Source organism: Eublepharis macularius, chromosome 9 (genome assembly GCF_028583425.1).
Source record: "Eublepharis macularius isolate TG4126 chromosome 9, MPM_Emac_v1.0, whole genome shotgun sequence".
NCBI classification, from domain to species: domain Eukaryota; kingdom Metazoa; phylum Chordata; class Lepidosauria; order Squamata; family Eublepharidae; genus Eublepharis; species Eublepharis macularius.
Genome location: NC_072798.1, coordinates 95,184,057 through 95,204,316, shown reverse-complemented (window position 1 = coordinate 95,204,316; position 20,260 = coordinate 95,184,057). Strand labels below are relative to the sequence as shown.

Genomic DNA, 20,260 nt, shown 5'->3' with positions numbered 1-20,260 from the left:
GGAATGGATTCGTGGAATCTAACCCATTTGAAAAAACAGATATTCCAAAAGAATTCAAATCAGTTGTCACAGCTTACCGCGAATTTAAACAGACAACATACTTAACTTTATACAAATTAAGTTATTGGAGCAATTGCCCTTTTTGGTCCTTTTGCTCTTCTCATTTTTTTTTATTTTGAAAAGTATTGAATGATTTTCCTTTCTAGGTAAAGAAGAAAGTGAATTATATACAGCTGAGCAACCAGAGTGACTGCTGCTTTTTAACTTTTAGACTAGAATATAGGCTGGGCTGTTGAGACAGGTGCTTCTCGTGGGAGGTCACTGGGGTTAATGTAATCTCTGGTTTTTCTAGGGTGTACCTATCATATGCATGCCTAAGTCAACAATGAAGCAGTGAATTCATTACCCAGAAAAGTCTTCCTGGTGCATCGTGATGATAATAGCTTCTATCGAGTCTCCAACTGAGTTCAGTAAAGGTTGCACAGCATTTCCCATCAAATCATGGACTGTCTACAAGGAAATATTGGACCAAAGACATAAAATAATCAAGAGGGGAAAATCCATATGTTTGCACTCCATGGGTACTAAGGTGTGATTAAATTATGAAATGTTTGACTAGTTTGCTGAACAGTGTAGTTTTGTGGCACGGCCCATTATAGATGAAAATTAAACGTATTCTGTCCTGCTGTTTGGCTGGAAATCTTCCCACCCTCCTTATGGAGAGCAATGGGTCAAACCAAGGGCAACCAAGGAGAGATCACTTGCAATAAGAGAAGTTCTGCTCAGAAGTTTGATCAGATTTGACAACTGATTCTAACACAAACAGAAACATTTCCCCAGCTGCTCGAATCCATTTTTCATTCATATTTTTGTTTTTATCTTCAAATAAAGGGGAAATCAGGTTATTGTGGTGAGTGTACTGTTGTTCCTTTCTACATTTTATGAATTTATATATATATGCAGCTTTTTGACAGAAGTCAATGCAACCTACCAAAAAAAAAAAGGCAATACAGCTGTTTCAGAATTGGCATAATATGTACCTGACAGCCACCAACAGGCATTTGGCCATATTTTGTACCAGTTGCAATTTCTGAGATACCAATGAAAAGGCATTGCTGGGGGTCTGTGTAGACAAAAAGCCACCACGAATAGTGGAAAGTGCCATCAGGTCACAGCTGGCTTATGGTGACCCCCCCACAATAGGGTTTTCAAGGCAAGAAACTAACAGAGGTGGTTTATCACTGTCTGTCTCTGTGTAACAACGCAGGACTTCCTTGGTGGCCTCCCATCCAAGTACTCACCAGGCCTGATTCTGCTTAGCTTCTCAGATATGATGAGATCAGGCTAGTTTAGGCCATCCAGGTTACGGTACCAAGAATGGGGGCGCCAAATTAAGGGATTGGAACTGTACCCCCACAGACCAGGCATACAGGAGTGAGGGAAAAAAGTGTAATCAGGCACAATTGCTTCCACTTCACTCTTCTACCATTGGGAGAAGCAAAGCTGAGCAAACTGTCCATGCGTGCAACAGCAATTTTGCCCCTCTGCACTATAACCTCCTTTACCTGGTGGATTTTTGTCCACAGGGATTCTGTTGGGGTCACAAGGGGCTGCTATAGGAAGATAAAGGCAAGGGAAAGTCCAGTACTACCAAGTACTTTCTACTCTCACATATTTTTTCTTTCTGTGTATGTATGTACTGCTCTGTAAATTTAATATACGTTTAATAAAACATCCAAGAAATTAAAATGTATTCAACCTCTGCCATACAAAAATAAAGAAAAATACTAAGGACCCCGTGGATCCAGCTAGTGTGAAAAGTTTTCAGCCTCTCTACTATCAATTTTAAGGACATTATGAACTCTTCCACGGATACCAATGGAGCTTCAAAATGCTTAAAGTGACCTACATGTAAAATACTTATTTGTGTGGAGGCAATGTGCAACATAATGTGTATATTAGGAACAACGTGCTACTGTTCTGTATATTTTCAGATGTGCTTACTTTAAAATTATTTTGAAACAAACTGCCTCTGCAGACCAATATATTCTAACAACAGTATACTCATATGGTTAATAATATACAATTAAAGATCCAGGTCTTTAGGTGTCATGCGGCAGGCCAAGAGGAGAGACCGGACGTACCAGTACACTGGAATAGCTTCAAAACAAAAGGTGACTAATACGGCTGTGTTATTTTCCAGTCCTGCTATAGAACAGAGGACTGGACAAACCTGTGAAGAAAGTGACTAAGAGGTGCCCCCAGTTAAACTCACAAAGTGCCAAGTAACCCAGGAAAGAGAGGTTGCAGGTTAACTATTTCTTTATGTTGAGGTGGGGGAAGAGACAAAGACAACAGCCTATCATCAAATTGCACAAAAACCTCCCCTAAATTTTCAACACCGTTTCATTGTCACATAATACATACTACAAATTATCTTGAGAACGTTACGCAAAATAAAAACACAAATATTACAAGGGAGGGAATATGGCCTGTTTTTTAATTGTGAGGAAAAAACACAATAGGTTTCAAAATCTGCCTTTGGGCCTTGCTAATATCCACGTACCTTCAAGGCTGTGTTAATAGTCTGCTCAGAAGCTGCTGGAAACGCACTTTGGTTGGAGACTACCTGAAAAAACAGGCAGAACGTCTTATTCTTATATTGAGGCCCTGGGAAAGCCAACACTCTTGTAACTTCTCCTATATTTCTAGGGTGTCAACAATGCACCCCTCCACACCCAGGCGTGAGGGTGAAAGCTGCAAAATATCTGTTTAAGGTCCCACACTCAATATTACAGAAGATTATGTGAGGGATGAGAGGTGACAGGAGATTACACACGCAGCTTTTCCAGCCTCTTGAAAGTATACTAGAATCCTTTTCATCCTCTCTCCCCCTTGGGGTGAAAACTGCATAACTATTACAGCATCGGCTGTGTGATAAAAGTTATGCTGTATGCCACAATGGCACAAAATTTTTTTAAAAATTACTATTTTATTCAATAATTTTTCAACTTTACAGTGATTAACAATTAATAAACAAATAAACAAACATTAAACAGATGTAAAACATTTGAATATGTAATTCTTGTCTCCTTAACATTAATATAGCAATGTTGACCAAGTAGTATACAATACCTACAAACTATTTACATATGTACAACTATACAGTATCCTAAGAAAAAAATTCAAAGCTATGCCAGTCTTTGATAGTATTACATTCTTGGGGATGTTTAGTTTGTGGATTCATTATTAGATATTCCAAAAACTGGAATCCATTGCTTATGTTTTTGTTGTTCCATTTGGGCTATTTGATCTGCCAGCTTTTCCATTACGAAATAGTCCCATAGTCTATCTTTCAGATTTGTGACCGTGGGCAAACTTTTTTGTTTCCATTTGGAAGTAATAACTATTTGGGCTATTGATAGTAGGGTGCACAAAAATAAACTTGAAGATATATGTGTCATTATTGGTTTCATTTCTAGTCCACTGGAACTGCTTGAGGGGACCTTTCATACTCCTGAAACTGAGGTGAGTTCCACGTGTAGGGTTGGGATCCCACGGATACGTTCCACCAGCGGAGGCGCTTTCCTCTGGTGGATGGACCTTTCCCAACACAAGAGACTCAGAAGTACATCTTGCATCAGGGAAGGCTCCTTTCACCAGAGGAAAGAACCTCCACTCGTGGAACAAGCTTGTGGGATTCAACTTGGAGAATCCAAGATGGCCTCCTATGGATCTGTGGTTTAAATGGGGGAGGGGTGTTGGAATAGGCGACATAGCCTGCCTTTGGACACCGGGGGGCGCTGCTTGTCTCTTTGAATGTAAGGTATAAGTCTAGCAATCTGCCACTCTCTTGTCTAAGGTGGGAATGCCTACTGACTCCTCCTCTCTTGCCTCTGTGCCTCTTGGGAAATCTCTCTCTCCACATGGTCTTCCAAGAGGAAGGATGTAAATCCTCCAGGCTCCTTATGGAGCCCTTCTTTTTGTCCACAAACACACATCTACAGGCTCACTGCTTACTTTTTCAGGCCGTGGCATTAGAATAGGGAATGTAACTCTTTAGATTAGGATCTTTCCCTTCTTATTACCAGAAGATATTGCTATGGAAGAAATCTGCTACAATAAACTGTAAGTTCTATCTTTCTATGATTTTCTCTGAAGACTAATTAATTAATGCATGTTTTTAACGGTTTAAACGCTTCTGACTAAATAACTCTGGTATGTTACTGTGCTATGTTACTCTGCAAAATTACTAAACTAAACCAAACTAAATATATATTCCCAATAAGGGGGAGTTAAAAGCCTACTGATCATGCCCAAGACTTTTAACACAACGAAATTATGCTCTTTGGAGCCTATTGTGATTCAGCTGAAGAGTTAAGCAGTCCTTCGTAATTATTCCAGGGAATAAACAACTATCTGTAGCTTAATCAAGAGAATTCAAGAGACTATCCTCCATCCAGCTCTGTGCCAGCCGTCAACATTATCAGAGAAAACAAAAAGTGTACCAATTAGCAAACACAAGGTGACAACAACAAATCCAAGTCCATTAGACAGAAACACAATAAAGTCACTAATATAGAAATATAATAAATGGAGCTCTATGTCCATCTTTGTTGAAACCAGAGCTTTTTTCCAGCTGGAACGTGGTGGAATGGAGTTCTGGAACCTCTTGAAAATGGTCATATGGCTGGTGGCCCCGCCCCCTGATCTCCAGACAGAGGGGAGTTTAGATTGCCCTCTGTGCCGAGGGCAATCTAAACTCCCCTCTGTCTGGAGATCAGAGGGCGGGGCCACCAGCCATGTGACCATTTTCTCTGAGGGCAACCCACTGAGTTCCACCATTTCTTTTCCCAGAAAAAAAGCCCTGGTCGAAAACCATTTCAGAAGTGTTCACCCACATCCTCTCCAATTCAATTCAAAACTTAAAGAGAAATATTGAGCCCAAATCTTCACAAAAAGTACTTTCACATTCCCAGTACTTACTTTTAGCATGGACAGGTACAGCCTGTACAGTGAATTCACCACAGCAACATTTCGTCTTTGTCCTTCAGTTAATGGCCCAATCACCTGGCTGGCATCTCCCTGTGTGGACAGCTGCAGAAAGGATATAAAGAATGCAATTTTTAAGGATATTAATACAAACATGTAACAATCTGCCTCTTAAAATGGAATTAATATCAAAATAAAATTCAGTGTTACCTTAACTGCTAACAAGACATACTGGGAATTTTTACTACCACTTCTCTCTATGGAAAACAACATCTTTAACATAAAATCGTAAGAATAGCCATGCTGGATCAAAGCAGCAGCCCATTCAGCCCAGCATCCTGTTTCCAACACTGGCCAGTCAGTTGACACAAGAAAGCCCACAAGCAGGGCCCTCAGACAAAAGCCCTCATCTCCTGACTGCTTCCCAGGATTAGACAATCAGAGGCATTCCGCCCTTGAACTTGGTGGCCCCCCAAAGAAGGTGCCTCCAGCCACCTCCCATCTCCATTATTCGCTAAGGGGAAAACTATCTGGGGGCTCTCCAGGGGACTGAGAGTGGCATTTTGCAAGCAAAGTCCACCATAGTTGCAGTGGACCTACTCATAACTGTCCTCTAACTACCCCCAAGTTGGGCCCCGGGGGGCATTTTATGTCTCCCCCAAAGAAGGTGCCCCCAGACACTTAAAATCTCCATTATTCTCTATGAGGAAAACTATGGGGGCTATTCAGGGGACTGGGGGTGGCATTTTGAACTAGCAGGGGACCTACTCCTAACTGTCCTCTAATGATCTCCCCCCCAAGTTTTATAAAGATTGGACCATGGGAGGCCATTTTATACCCCCCCCCCAAAGAAGGTGCCCCAAGCCATCTCTAATCTCCATTATTCCCTATGGAGAAAACTATCTGAGGGCTATCCAGGGGGCCGGGGGTGACATTTTGCAAGCATAATCCACCATATTTGCAGCAGACCTACTCCTACCTATCCTCTAACAACCCCCTTCCAAGTTTCATAAAGATTGGACCACGGGAGCCATTTTATGACCCCCCTCAAAGAAAGCGTCCCCAGTCACCTCCAATCTCCATTATTCCCCCTGGGGAAAACCTACCTATCTTAAGCCTATTTTAAAAACACTTTTTAAAGGTTCACAATTCTCTTGGGATACCCAAAAAGTACGCCCAACCACCACTAGGTTAAGTGAACAAATTGAACCAGGCACACTCCCCCCAAAGAAGAACAATGAACAACAATTGGACACCTGACCAAACCAAACTTCTATGCCAACAGAAAACAGAACTCAGCAAAAAACACCAACCAAACTTTTGTAAAGAAAGCTCATCAACAGATACCCCCCCCATAAAAACAAGCAGCAAAATGAACAGTAACTATAACAGACTTCAAAAACCAGAAATCAAAGCTCCCCCTACATAAAAGCCCAACCAAAATACTCCAGACACGCAGCAAAAAAGCAGTTTTTAAAATCCAAACTAAAAAAACCTTTCCCCCTTCCCCTCCTCCATCCCTCCCAGACACCAGGCCAACCCCCTCGCTCCAAAGAGAGAGAAAAAATAGTGAATTTACGACTCTGAAACCAGGCAGCAGCGAGGAATCAACTCCACTCACTGGGCAGCAGGATCAAGTCTTAGACCAGAAGAGAAAGCCAACAGCCAGCAGCAGCAGTGGCAAGCAAGCAGGCAGTCTCTCTCAATCTCCATGTCAGGGCAAAATGGAGGCTGACTGAGGCAAGCCTCCTAATTTGCCTCCTCCAGAATTTTTAAAAAGACACTCTCTTTCTTGAGAATCCCATTGATTAGAGGAGAGCTGATGAAAGGATTGGCCACTCACATGCCCCCTGCTTTCCCCCTCCCCCTTCTGCCTCTGCCTAACTCCTGCTTCCTTCTCCCCCTCCCATCTGGTAAAAAAGGTGGGAAGTAGTGTTTCTTTGCTGTTTCTTGGCAAAAGAGCAGCAAGGAACAGCGCTGCCATACCTCCCGAATTTTATTGAATTTTACCAAATAAATTTAGATTTAAGTTTGGTAATATTTATTTATTTATTTATTTAGTTCGGTTTATATTCCGCCCTCCCCACATCAGCAGGCTCACCAAATTTTACTGAATCAGGTAAAATTCGGTAATTTTTACCGAATATCAAACCCAAATTGCTCATCCCTAGTAGCAACCGTACTGGGGGCACATGTGTGAAGCTGTTCCCTTCAACATTATATTTCCACAAATAGTGCTGGAAGTGTCTCATAGAACTCATCCAGTCAGCTGTAAAATGTAACTGGTTTGGTGTAGTGGTGTAGAGGTTAAGAACACGGGACAAATCTGGAGAACCAGATTTGATTCCTCACTCCTCCGCTTAAAACCAGCTGGGTGACCTTGGGTCAGTAACAGCTTTTAGGTGCTCTCTCAACCCCATCCATCTCAAAAGGTATTTTGTTGTGGGGATAATAATGACATACTTTGTAAACCGCCCTGAGTGGGCGTTAACTTGTCCTGAAGGGTGGAATATAAATACAATGTTGTTGTTATTATTAACCCAAGAAGCAGTCTCTTCAGACACAGGCACACAATTTATAAATGGCCTCAATCATTGCTAGCCTCCCAATGGAGTTCACTGACAAATATTTCAGAAACATTCTTTTTAGTAAATAAAAAAACCTCTGATATAAATGCATAGTGGTATACCAGTTGAGTAAAATTATGCTATACAATATAGTGAAGAAAATTTTCTCTCTCAATGCCTGTGAGAACCTGTTCCTTCAAGTGCAAATTGAAAGAGAAGATTCTGACAGGAACGTTCTTGGTATTTAGACATAAAGGTATTTCACCTTCAGCAATGCTGATTCATTCCTCACACTTTTTCAGAAGAGAATGTTTCTTAAGGACTATGGCACACTGTGGTGCAGCTGGTACTAGTATAGTAAGAGCTAGAAGCCTCAGGGTCTCTGTCAGGAATATAAAAGAAAACCCCACTTAGCCACAAATCAGGCTCTCTCTCAGTAGCATTATCCTCTCAGAGAACATACCTAGAGATGGGCATGAACAGAAAAAAAATAAACATGATGTTGGTTGTTCGTTGCCATCCACGAACAGGGACTCAGGAACAACCACTAACATGGACATGTTCATGGTTTGCTGTTCGTGGGGGTCAGCAGGCTCTCCTCCAGTCATCATTCAAGTTTGGTCAAGATCCCTACTACACCACTCCCAGAAATCTGATCTGAGCAGGCACCAGGAAAGGTACCAATAATAAATAATAGCTTGGCCCCAGAGCCTGGCAGCAGCCCTGGAACTTGAAGGGGTAGATCCCTACCGCACCACTCCCAGAAACCTGACCTGAGCAGGCAGCAGGAAAGGTACCAATAATAAATAATAGCTTGGCCCAGAGCATAGCAGCAGCCCTGGAACTTGAAGGGGTAGATCCCTATACCACCACACACAAAGAAAATTCAAGCTCCGATGCACTCTATCAAAATGCCAACAGCAACTGCCTCTCCCTCTCCACTGTCTGCAAAGTCAGAGCTGGGAGTCCCCCTCCCCCCTGGTCTTTGCTCCTTTGTTGTAACAAATTTGGAGCTCTACACTTGAAAGGAAGACCTGCCTGTCAAGCTAAATTGGGCTTAGATTGGGGTTTCCAGGGCAACAGCAGGAGTTCAGACAGAGTTCAGACAATCCCTGCCTAAGTTGCCAAGGGAATTGATTGCAGGTGCCAGACTGTCTGGCTTGACGAACAGCAAGACGAACAGCAACGAACGAGGCTTGCAACGACCACCTGTTTGTTTAGAATGGGGCCTCACAAACAGCTTGTTCGTGAACAGCAGATTGGGCTGTTTGTGACTTTTTTTGGTTCATATTGCTGTTCGTGCCCATCTCTAATCACAACCAAGTCCAACTCGTTCTGTGTCCATTTTTTTAATGTCCAATCTCATTTGCTTGGTTTATTAACCATTCAATATGGTTATCCATATAGCTATTCCTCTGGAAAGTAATTCAATATCCAGGAGTCCATTAGAAGTATCTTTTACTTAATCTTTTACCTTTCAATCTACCTCAGAGAAAGACATTGAGACTGATTCAGACTTCGAGGTGAAAACATGTGTAAATGTAGTGACTGGGCAATGGCAACTTTTAATAGAAATAACATTATTATAAATCTAGCTGCGCTACAGTGCAAGGTTTCATGAAGATATGGAACATAGTAACATGGAAATGGCAACGATCGAAACCAGTTTCTGAACTCCATACCTAGATCACCTTTACATTTGCTATAAATTAAATTGAACAGCTTTAACACAATAGAAAACATCATCTTCAACATGGTTAGAAGGCGGTGAGTTTTATAGGGTATTACTAACAGATGAAGTCCTAGCAGAGGGATCCCCAACCTTTTTCAGCCTATGGGCAGCTTGAGAATTGTGACACAGGGTGCTGGGCACAACTTCAAAATGGCAGGCATAGGAGGGCGCAACTACAAAATGGCTGCCATAAGAGGCAGAGCCAATCACAAAATGTCATGAAATAAGGTCATGCATAACTCTAATAGTACTTCTTCAACTTTTCAGGCAGAAACTCTGTTTAACAGGATGCCTTTTTATATGAACATACTGCTTCAAAAATATTTTTTTGCATACGTACAGCTTACCTTCAGTCACACAGTGAAGATCCTTGTGCTATGATGGGAGCCGGGGCTGAAGCAATATACACAGCCAATCAATCTCCAATGGCCAATCAGAAGCCCTGTTGGGCAAAAGCCACACCTGACCCTGCCCACTTTCTAAAAACAGTTGGTGGGTTCCAGGAAAGATGTTGGCAGGAACCATTGTGCCAATGGGCACCATGTTGGGAACCCCTGGCTTAACACCACAGAAGGGACTCCAGAAGGGTTTTTAAGGTGCAGAGTGGGAATCAAGTCAGTTTAATCATGATGAATGTCTATTTTCCAGGTACATTTTTGCCTCTGCGTATTTCATGAGCAAATAATAGCATTAATATTAGCGATCTGATTTGATATGAACAAGGTGGGTGAATGAAAGAAGAGTGCATCACACTGATAGTTCCTACAGAAACAAAATAGTAGGAAGTGTCTTTTGAGACAATCTAAATGAGCAACTGAAAAAGTTGTGATTTTTTTATAGCATTATACTAGTACTAATCCATGATTCTGTGTCAGCCACACATTTTCTAATCCATAAGTACGCATATGTGCACACACAAACAACTTAAAGAGCTGCAAGGCACCAGGAGGCTGATAAGAGTGTAGGATATAGGGATCCCATTCCCCTGGTGGGGGCGGAGGATCCTCTGCTCCCACCTTTTGCCCTCCACCACCACTTACCTGGCTGGTATGTGGGAAAGGTGGGGAATGGGCTCCCAGTCATGTTCCTGAGGCCAGTGCAATGACGTCACTCCCAAGAGTGCTCCCGCGCTTTTTGGGGTCCAAATCAGCCCACTGTATAATGTATATACGCTGCTCCATACTGCACAATGACATCACTTCCAGGAAGTGACACCATTGCACTGGCATGGGACTGCGCAAGTTTGCCAGGACCATGACAGGAAGGTAAGCATTGGGTCCCCTCCCTCCTACCAGGAGGGTAAGGGTACCTGGCAACTGTAGAAGGAGAGAGGGTGAGGGATAGAGAGGGAGGGCAGCAGAACCTGGTGAGTAACTGCTGCGGGGACTGACAGCGAAGCTCAGGAAGGGCACGGAGCCTGACAGGAGACAAAAGCTAGATAATCCCCGAAGTGTAAATGTAAAGCTGGCTGTTCTGCAGAGTCCATTATTGTTGTTGCTGTAATAATAGTAGTAGTAGTAGTAGTAGTAGTAGTAGTAGTAGTAGTAGTAGTAGTAGTCGTCCGTATTGTCACCGGGGCACTTGGAACCATCTCGAAAAGCTTTGCAATTCATGTAGAAAAACTGCAGCTTTCTGACATAACACCTACAGAACTGCAAAAGGTGGCACTACTTGGAACAGCGCACATATTTTGCCAATATCTGGTTGATACTTAGGTCTCCGGTGGAAACTTGTATCAGCTTAGCAAGGCCAATCAGTAATAACATGTGACCTCTGCTTATTGCTGATTGCGTTTCGGATAATTTGAATAATAATAATAGACGTATATACTGCCCTTCAGGACAACTTAACGCCTGCTCAGAGCAGTTTACAAGTATGTTATTATTATCCCCACAACAAAACACCCTGTGAGGTGGGTGGGGCTGAGAGAGCTCTGAGAAGCTGTGACTGACCCAAGGTCACCCAGCTGCCTTCAAGTGGAGCAGTGAGGAATCAAACCTGGTTCTCCAGATCAGAGTCCTGCCGCTCTTAACAACTACACTAAACTAGCTCTGTGCATTGTTTGTCGTATAATATTTATTTTAACATGGGTGAGGGGCGTTAAAACGGAAAGGAGATTATTGAAACTGACAACCCTTTCCCACTCTCTTCAAAGACAGATATGGGAAAGGGAGAAAAAGCAACCAAGCAAAGTTGAATCACTGACTGCTTCTCCCTACTTGGGAGTGGTCACAGCGTTGTGCCTGTTCATACCAAAAAGGACAATGTTGCAATTGCATTAGAAGCTAAATAAACCATCCTCAGTCAGCACTTGAAGAAAAACAAAACAAGGAAAGCACTAAAACTCAACACTTTGGAAGGAAAGCCATCTGCATTCTGTGAATTCAAGAAATAATGTGATCTCCGCGGTGCGGAGGGCAATCTCAACTCCCCTCTGTCTGGAGATCAGGGGGCGGGGCCACCAGCCATGTGACCATTTTCAAGAGGTTCCGGAACTCCGTTCCCCCGCGCTCCCCCTGAAAAAAAGCCCTGGATGAAGCATTCTTTCTTCCTTTGCAGCAACAGCAGCATATTTATTGGTTTATGTGATATCCCCTTTACCAGATACCAAGTTTTGAATGAAGAAATGTATCACTGCATTAGAGTAATGGAATGCATGGTATTGCTCTTCAAGAACGACAGCTAAAGAATTCATCCTGCGAACAGTCTACTTGCCAAAAGGCTCTCTTCAGAGAAAATAATTAGAACAAGAACTGAAGGCAAGGGCCAGTTGCAGAAGTGATAGGACAGGGTTTGAAAATTACAGACTAGATAAGACAAGGTTTGAAAGATGTGAGCAGTTATCTCAAGATCCAAAAGCTAGAGATCAGAACTGGGAAAGGCAGAAACATTGCTACAGCAAGCAACATGTAACTAAAGAGAGAGATAATGCTGAATCTTTCAGATTCTAAAAATAATCAATGTTTGTGGCACATACAACAGAATGAAAGCCGTGCTTTGTGAACCATCAAAATTTTAAAAATCTATTTTAAAACAGGTTTTTCCATTTTTTATGCACCGATTTCAGCTGGGCAGATTGTGAGATTAGCAAATATTAGTAAAGACTATGGATTAATCATATAGCAATAATAGTAAGCTAGCAAGAAGCATAAGATGGATTCTTTATGTTTTAAAGTAACTGGTCTCTGTCTTTAGCCACCCCCCCTTCTTCTCCCTAGCTGTACATGGAAAGAAAGAATGTCTATCCTTGAAGATAGATAACTGGACAGTCCTGCCAGTATATGAACAGGGCAAAGCTAGAAACAAAGGGAGAATTATAAGTTCCACCCCCTTCCCCCTTTTGGAGAAGAGAGTTTGTGTAGAAAAGTAACCAGTTGTGGAATGAAGGAAGATGCTGCTATGGAGACCAAGAAAGGATGGTACATGATGTTGTCGCGAGACTGAACGGTGGACAATAGTCCAATGTAAAGGTATAAAAGTGATCAGGTGCCTTATTCTGAATGTGACTTTCGTTTCTCCAAAATGATGTCACAAGCCCTTAAAAGAAGCATGTGCTCCTTTGTTCTGTGGTACATTCTAAGCTCATTTTGTAAGCTGGTACCCTATATTTGCAAATATACTCTGTTACAACAGCCCTTGTCTGTCTCATCTCTCTTTTGCTCAGAAGATTGGAAGGGGCAAAGGGAAAGAGCACTTTTTTGTGCAACAAGATGAAAGTGCCCCTTTTGGAAACATGGTGTGTGGAAGCAAGGCTGTAAATCTCTCGGGGGGGGGGGAGTTGCTCCCCCCCCAGGTGTCCTTCCCCCACCATCTGTGTTAGGAACTCGGCCCCACAGAACTCAGAAGTTTCCTTCTCCACTCTACCTCTGCATTGGCTGAATAATGTCTGACAAAATTATTTAGTGTACTTCAGTCAGTTATGGAGTCTAAAATTATAATTAATTAGCTTTTAACTGTGACATTTTTGTGCGTTTCTCTGCTAATAAAAATCTCTCCATTTTTAATCTGAGAACCAATTTAAGCAGATGTCAGATCCCAGCCTATCCTGGCTGGTCAACATTTGCTGGGGAAAAGTAGGGGATTTATTAAGAAAGATCATCAATGCTTCCCTGACGAATGGAGGCTTTCCTAGACTGTTAAAAATGCAGAAGTTTGTTAATTATGAAACCTTATTGGATAAGGCAAATTACAGCCTGGTCTTCAATTTGCCCTTTATGGTGAAAGTAATAGAGCAATTCCAGGTTTTCCTTGCTGACTCATCAATCCTTGGCCCGTCCCAATCAGGTTTCAGGCTCAGCTCTGGCACAAAGACGGCTTCAATTGCTCTGGTGGCCAAGCTCCACCTTCAAGGCAATAAAGCAGAAAAAATCGCACATACCTTTTACTTTTAAAAAACGGTCATAAAGAAAGTTTCTCCTGCTTCTCTGAACTATCAATTATTTTGAGAACCCTTCATTTCCTTGATACCACTTTGGTTACAAAAAGTCCATCTCTTGCGACTTATTAAATCATAACAACTTGTCCTCATGTGACATTTAAATCGGCATTAAGGAATCTTTTTAGAATGCAAATATTGAATTCATACTCCTGTTGCTTACCATTTAAAAATGGCATATTTTTCCTTGTGTCAGGTTTTCAAATTAAATACTGCATATTGCTTGGACACGAACACACGTCCCCCAGACAAAATGGAAAGGAAAAAGGCTGATGGCTTGATGTCACTGACTTGTTGGTCCATTGCAGTCCCACTGTTTATTCGGAGCTTCTCTGTAAATGTCACTTTTAGGATTAATTTTGACTCTCGGCAAACTCATTAAATTTTATTCTTTTCTAGCAGTTCACAATTGGACATTTAAGCAAGAGAACCAGCTACATTTTTCTTGGAGCTGTCAGACAAAACTCACCACTGGAATACAACTCAAATAATTACTTATCTTTTAACTCAATGTAATGCAACACACAGCTATTTTTTTAAATATGATGCCAAATAATTACAGGCAGCTATCAATAATTTATCTAATGCTGTTCTTCCTAACAGCATTATGTCTGTATACAGCCATTAAAAATAGTCTTTAATTTACTCATAAAAAAGAAGCTGGACTCCGGCAGATCAAAGTTGTTCTTTTGTTCTTCCCTGAACTAAAAAAATTTAATTCTCTTACTGATGGGGGAGAAACCAATGCAGAAAAGAAGTTTGCAAACATACTCCAACAAGCTATGACATGCAGAGAAAATACTTGCGAAATCAAGAAAAGATGGGACTAAGTGACAATTTAAATATGTAAAAACCAAAATATATATATACTGGTGGTGATTAAAGATGTCCTTATGTGGTTCTATCTGGGAATGCTAAGTAATGGATGAGTGTGTGGACCTTGGGTGTGGGAGGTATGTAGAGAATGGACACGGTATCTGTTCATTAGAGATGATAACATATGGCACTGTCCTCAGTTTCAATGTGGGTGGGTAGAATCCCATACTTTAGTCTGCTGGCCAGCATTACTATTGTTACTTTTTTATGTTCTCAAATTGTCCCACCATCTAGCAACTTGAGGAATGGAGTACACAAAGTGAGAAAAACAGATGATTAACTCAAGAGATCAATTAGTTATAAATACCACTGCGATCAGATTGGAAACCAAGGATGTAATCATTGTATAAGACATCCTGCTCTGGGAAAACCTCCAAAGGATATATTCCACAATGCTGTGCATGTTTGCAGTCAGGTCCAAAACCCATAAATGGGAATATGAGAAAGATACTTTAGGGAAGATTCTTTCTACCAAACAGACTGAGATATAAACTGTTAAGCACAAGGTACGGAGGCTCTATGTACACTGAGAGTTGGTGTCAAACCTTCTCCATTGGGTGCGTAAAACTGGAATAAAAGGGAGAGCTATACCTCATCTATTCACTATAAAACATGGAGTTAATCGTTGGTAAAAAAAATCCTGCTGGTTAGAAATATAATTAAGAAGTGTCAAAGAATACTGGTTTGAGAACAAACAAGTTTCTTATAGGCCAGCAGGAAAATATGACAAGAAACACAAACAAAACCATAAAGAAAATGCAATTCAAATGAACAGGCAGTGTTAACGTTGTTGCATGGGCCAATACTTGGAGCGACCACACATTTGGCAAGCTATGCTACACCATCAAGCCAAATCCTGCTCGTATGCTCTCGGTGGTAATGTTCAATCATGTAGAAAAATAGACTGAATTGCTATGCCTGCTTCAGCAAAATCTAATAACGAACACCAGGCAAAGTCAGTCTTAAAGACAGCTTCCTAACAGAGGTGCAATAAAAAATGGGCTTGAGAGAAAAAGAACTGAACTGACAAAAGCACCTCTCAGATTTTACAGAAGCAGAAAGTCCTTCGATTCCTAGAAACCATGTACATATACTGATATCAATGAAAGCTGATCTAGTCTCTTCAAAATATTCATTTTAACCAGGGCTTTTTTTCAGGGGGAACGCAGGGGAACGGAGTTCCAGAACCTCTTGGAAATGGTCACATGGCCGGTGGCCCCACCCCCTGATCTCCAGACAGAGGGGAGTTTATCTAAACTCCCCTCTGTCTGGAGATCAGGGGGCAGGGCCACCGGCCATGTGACCATTTTCTCCGAGGGCAACCCACTGAGTTCCACCACCCCTTTTCCCAGAAAAAAAGCCCTGATTTTAACAAACTGATTTATCAATTAAGGCAGATATTTATCAGAAAGATTAGGAAAGATGGAAAAGACAGTTGGAAAAAATAGCAATGAGAGCTGGTGAAGAAGTAATGTGACATGGTAACTGATTTTTTAAAGGGAATATTAGCAAGGATTTCTTAGACTAAAAGGAACGTATCTCTCATTTCTAGACAACTGAATTTTCAAGTTCACAGTACAACACATTTTATCTATGCGCAGCAGGTGGGCCTGTTAGTGTATTTCTTTCTATCCACCCACATGGGAAGCTTTACAGAAATAGCATCAAAGTAAAAGAACATACAGTACTTCATATTACACTTACACAATATGAGCCAACTACAGACATAGCTCAAAATGAAGGAAGAATTTTTAAAAATCGTAACCATTTGGGGAACAATCCCTCATTGACAAAGAGAAAGGGATTATTTATTTGGTCCTTTCTCACTAACAAGAAACCATTTAAACTTGTTCTCAGTATTTTGTTTTTGCAATATTATATAACTTTCTGATTAAATACAAAGGTTTTCTGGACAACGTATTATGAGATTTGCACTCTATTCCTAAAACCATGTCTCTGCAATCTTATTTCTATTGTGACATCCCTAGAAGTTAACATAACCAGATTCTTCTTATTAATGAGATGAATATTTTCTTATAAAGGCATTTACTTATTTATCTGCTTTTCTCTCCATTATGAACCCAAAGTGGTTTAATATCATTCTTTGTGCCTTTATTTTATTCTCTCAACTATAACCATGTGTTTGCCATGGTCAGTTAATAAACTTCCATAGCTGAGTAGAGATTTGATTCAAACCATTATACCACACTGTCATTCTCATGACCCTCTACCCACTTTGAAGATGGGGTGCATAGGAAGCCTATGTACTAGGAGGGAGCAGCGGTCACACCCCCTTTTAATTTTCAGTTTGATGGTGCATTAGGCATTCATTAAAAATGATAAAAGTTTATCATTATAATCAAATCAAACATAACAAAAACAAACAATAAAATGTTATGCTTTTATTGTGATCCATGTAATTTGTGGAAACAACTTAAACGAAATTAGAAGCAGTAGCATATAAATACCTTAAATAAATATATAAATAAATAAAAACAAGTATGGGGCTCAGAAAAAATGAAGTTTAATTATCAAGGATTTGATGTTTAAAATATGCTTGAAAATCACGTGACCTAGATTACATTTATAACCAGACTCAACCCTACCCTAGCTTTGCAAAAATAATTCAAGTTCTCTGTCCCCAGACACCTGCGCCGAAGGGCATGCTATCCAAGACGAATTACTGCAGGCACAAATAAGAGATGACAATGCATCCTTTCAAGAAAACCTGCAATATTGTCAACTCAGAGAATCAGATGAACTCTTTTTCTCCTGAAAACAGCTTCAGTTCATTCTGAAAATGGTGAGGTTGGCACAATCAAGCACAAAGCACTAGAAGTAACTCCTCCTTGCCCATCTATGCCCACATCATGAGCTTTCATGTTTGCCAAGAATGACATCCTGGTGGGGTTCCAAGTGGCTAGCTTGAACAAAGAGCCAGGTGGGGACGTCATCACAAACGCTGAAGAATTATTTCCTCCAAAGATCTAACAAAGACCAAATCTATCCACAGATATTCCACACAGATTAATAACATAAAAAAGAGCCCTGCTGGGTCTGACCAGTGCCCCATTTAGTCCAGAATCCTGCATCACATAGTGGCCAGCCTATTATTATGGAGGGCTTGCCCGCCACTGCTACCGTGTGTTACCTGCTCGCCACTGCCACCAGGTGTGAGTCGGCCACATGGTGGCAACAGCAGGCAAGTCGCACACGGGGGCAACAGCAGGAAACTCACACATGGTGGCAAAGCCAGGCAAGTCACACATGATGGCATCAGCGGGCAAGTCACACATGGTGGCAACAGCAGGCAAGTCACACATGGTGGCAGTTTCAGTATTATAACAGTTAAAAATGATTGCTTTCTTTAAAATAAACTGTGTATTGTGCTTTAAAAGTGGAGGGAGGGGTCAATTTTACCCCCTTTACATTTCTCTGAGGATTTGATGTTTTCAATAATGGGTATTTTTGACCCCGATTCCAGATTTTACACTTCTTTGTCCTGTGTTACTGAAGAAAGTTATTCTTGACGCCTGTTTTTTTTTCTTAGTGGCCAATGCCATGATTGAGAGAACTATCAGGTTTCCTTTTTTTGCATTGTAAGTTGGGGTCATTTTGACCCCAATTCCAAAGTAGTGTAATCGTGGGTTTTCCGTTGGGAGAGTTAAAAGCCTCACTGGCACCAATATGCAATTGCTTCAATTTCTAACCACACTCAGGCCAAATTAAAGTCCTACTTGCTAAAGCAGACAGGAAAGGAGGGCAGGGAAACAGACCAGAAGACAAGCTGGATGGGAGATCATGGAGTCATTCAATATGCTCTTACGGTTGCAGAGTTTTTCAGAACAAGCACTATTTCACAGGAAAGACCTGGATATTCTATCCACAAGCAACTCAAGACATTTTACTTGGCAGCTGATAAGAAAGGGACAACATAATTTTTTATTTTAATTTCCAACTGTTTAAAAATGCAATTACCTGCTCCAAGCATTCTCAGGTGTTGATAGGTTTAAAAAAATCAAAATAATGAAAGCATGTAACACAATTCATTTTTTTGCTTGTACCAAAAAACAATTAGCACTTGATAAAACAAGGAATCACATCTGCAGAAGTCAGAAAAGGGCACAACTAAATGTGTTGCTATTGGAAATCGCTCCCAACCAAACTACCTGACAACAACTAGTCTAAAGACGGAAAGGTATTCAGTATCTCGTGGTTGGCAGCGCTTGGCATCCTCTCACTTTTGTCATGACAACCACTGTCAATTTTGGACACATATTTGACTCATGGACTCTCATAAGAGGCAACTTAAGAAGCAGGTGAGCCACAGAGAAAGACGTTAAGGACTCTGGTTTGGAACCAACAGAGAGGTTCTGCCCACAGCGTGACTTTCTGACCTTCCCCCTCCTGCTGTACCCCCAAATTCCCCCCCCCCAATGGGAAGGGGCATTTTGGGCTGCAGTGGGAACGGGGAGTCAAGAAAGTTGTGCTTTCTTGGATCCATGCCACTTTTTCCAAGAAGGACGTCCTCTGAGTTATGGCTTAAGACAAGGTCAAATGAATATAACTTGGCTTCCTCTTCAAAGAGTGGGCTGACAAGATAAACAGAAATCAGCACTACTTAACCGAATGAAGTCTGCAGCCATCTTGAGGAACACCAGGGAGACATTCCAAAGCTCAGTGAACAAGCAGTATGGGGTTGAGGGGATTAATTTCTGACAAACACAGATGGAGAAAAAGCAGCCACAAACAAAGCTGGGTTCTTAATTAAGCGTGCACCCTCCGAACGGTAGTGACAAGCTTAATTTAAACCAGATCAATGAGGAACTGTGCTCAAAGAAAATAATATATTAGGAGGCACAAAGAACAAGGAGAGCAAGCATTAATATTTCAATCTGAAGGCGCATGCACAAGTTGCTGTGTCCCAGACATACACACTGAACGCGCACAAATCGTGAGGAGCTCAGGCAAAATCAAGCTGATAATTCTGTTTGCAAGACACAAAACGGGCATGGAATGAAACGAAACACGCTCCACAACAACAGAGACATTTCTTTTTTCTGCTCAGCGCAGAAACTCGCAATGCACACCGCCAACCACATCAAGCCGTCTGTGAGCTTGTTAAACTTTTAAAACTACGTTTATTTAGATAAATGTGCTCTCCCTCCAGAGACCTGCTCAGGGCAGCTTACAAAGTCAAAACAAGGCGATGAAAATAATGAAAAATGACCACCATAAAAATAAGATTTTACAGTTGTGCTGCTGACATATGCATAAAACCCTCTAGATGGGCTGATAGCCATTCAGTTTTGAGAATTTTAAAAAAGAATTAAGGAGATCTATGGGAAGGTAGGCTGACCAACAGCTACAAACCAGGAGCACCAAACAAAACTTCCACATAAAGAGGCAATATACCTCTCTACAGGGCTTTTTTTTTCTGGGAAAAGAGGTGGTGGAACTCAGTGGTAGAACTCAGGACCACACAATGATGTCACTTTGGGTCAGCTGGAACAAGGGGGGAGTTTTTAAAAGTTTAAATCGCCCTCAGCGAAAATGGCCACATGGCCGGGGGCCCAACCCCCTGATCTCCAGACAGAGGGGAGTTTAGATTGCCCTCCATGCTACTGTGTGGAGGGCAATTTAAACTCCCCTCTGTCT

General features: G+C 41.5%; 1 protein-coding gene across 1 annotated transcript in view; it reads right to left on the bottom strand.

Moving 5' to 3' along the window:
• The window catches only part of COG5 (component of oligomeric golgi complex 5), a 261,645-nt gene that overhangs the window by 38,921 nt on the left and 202,464 nt on the right, over nucleotides 1-20,260 (bottom strand). Inside the window, exons 15-17 of the mRNA XM_054987831.1 lie at nucleotides 4,987-5,097; nucleotides 2,567-2,629; nucleotides 407-510 (exon numbers count right to left, since the gene is read on the bottom strand). Of these exons, the coding sequence (XP_054843806.1) occupies nucleotides 407-510; nucleotides 2,567-2,629; nucleotides 4,987-5,097 (278 nt within the window). The remainder of the gene's footprint in view (nucleotides 1-406; nucleotides 511-2,566; nucleotides 2,630-4,986; nucleotides 5,098-20,260) is intronic.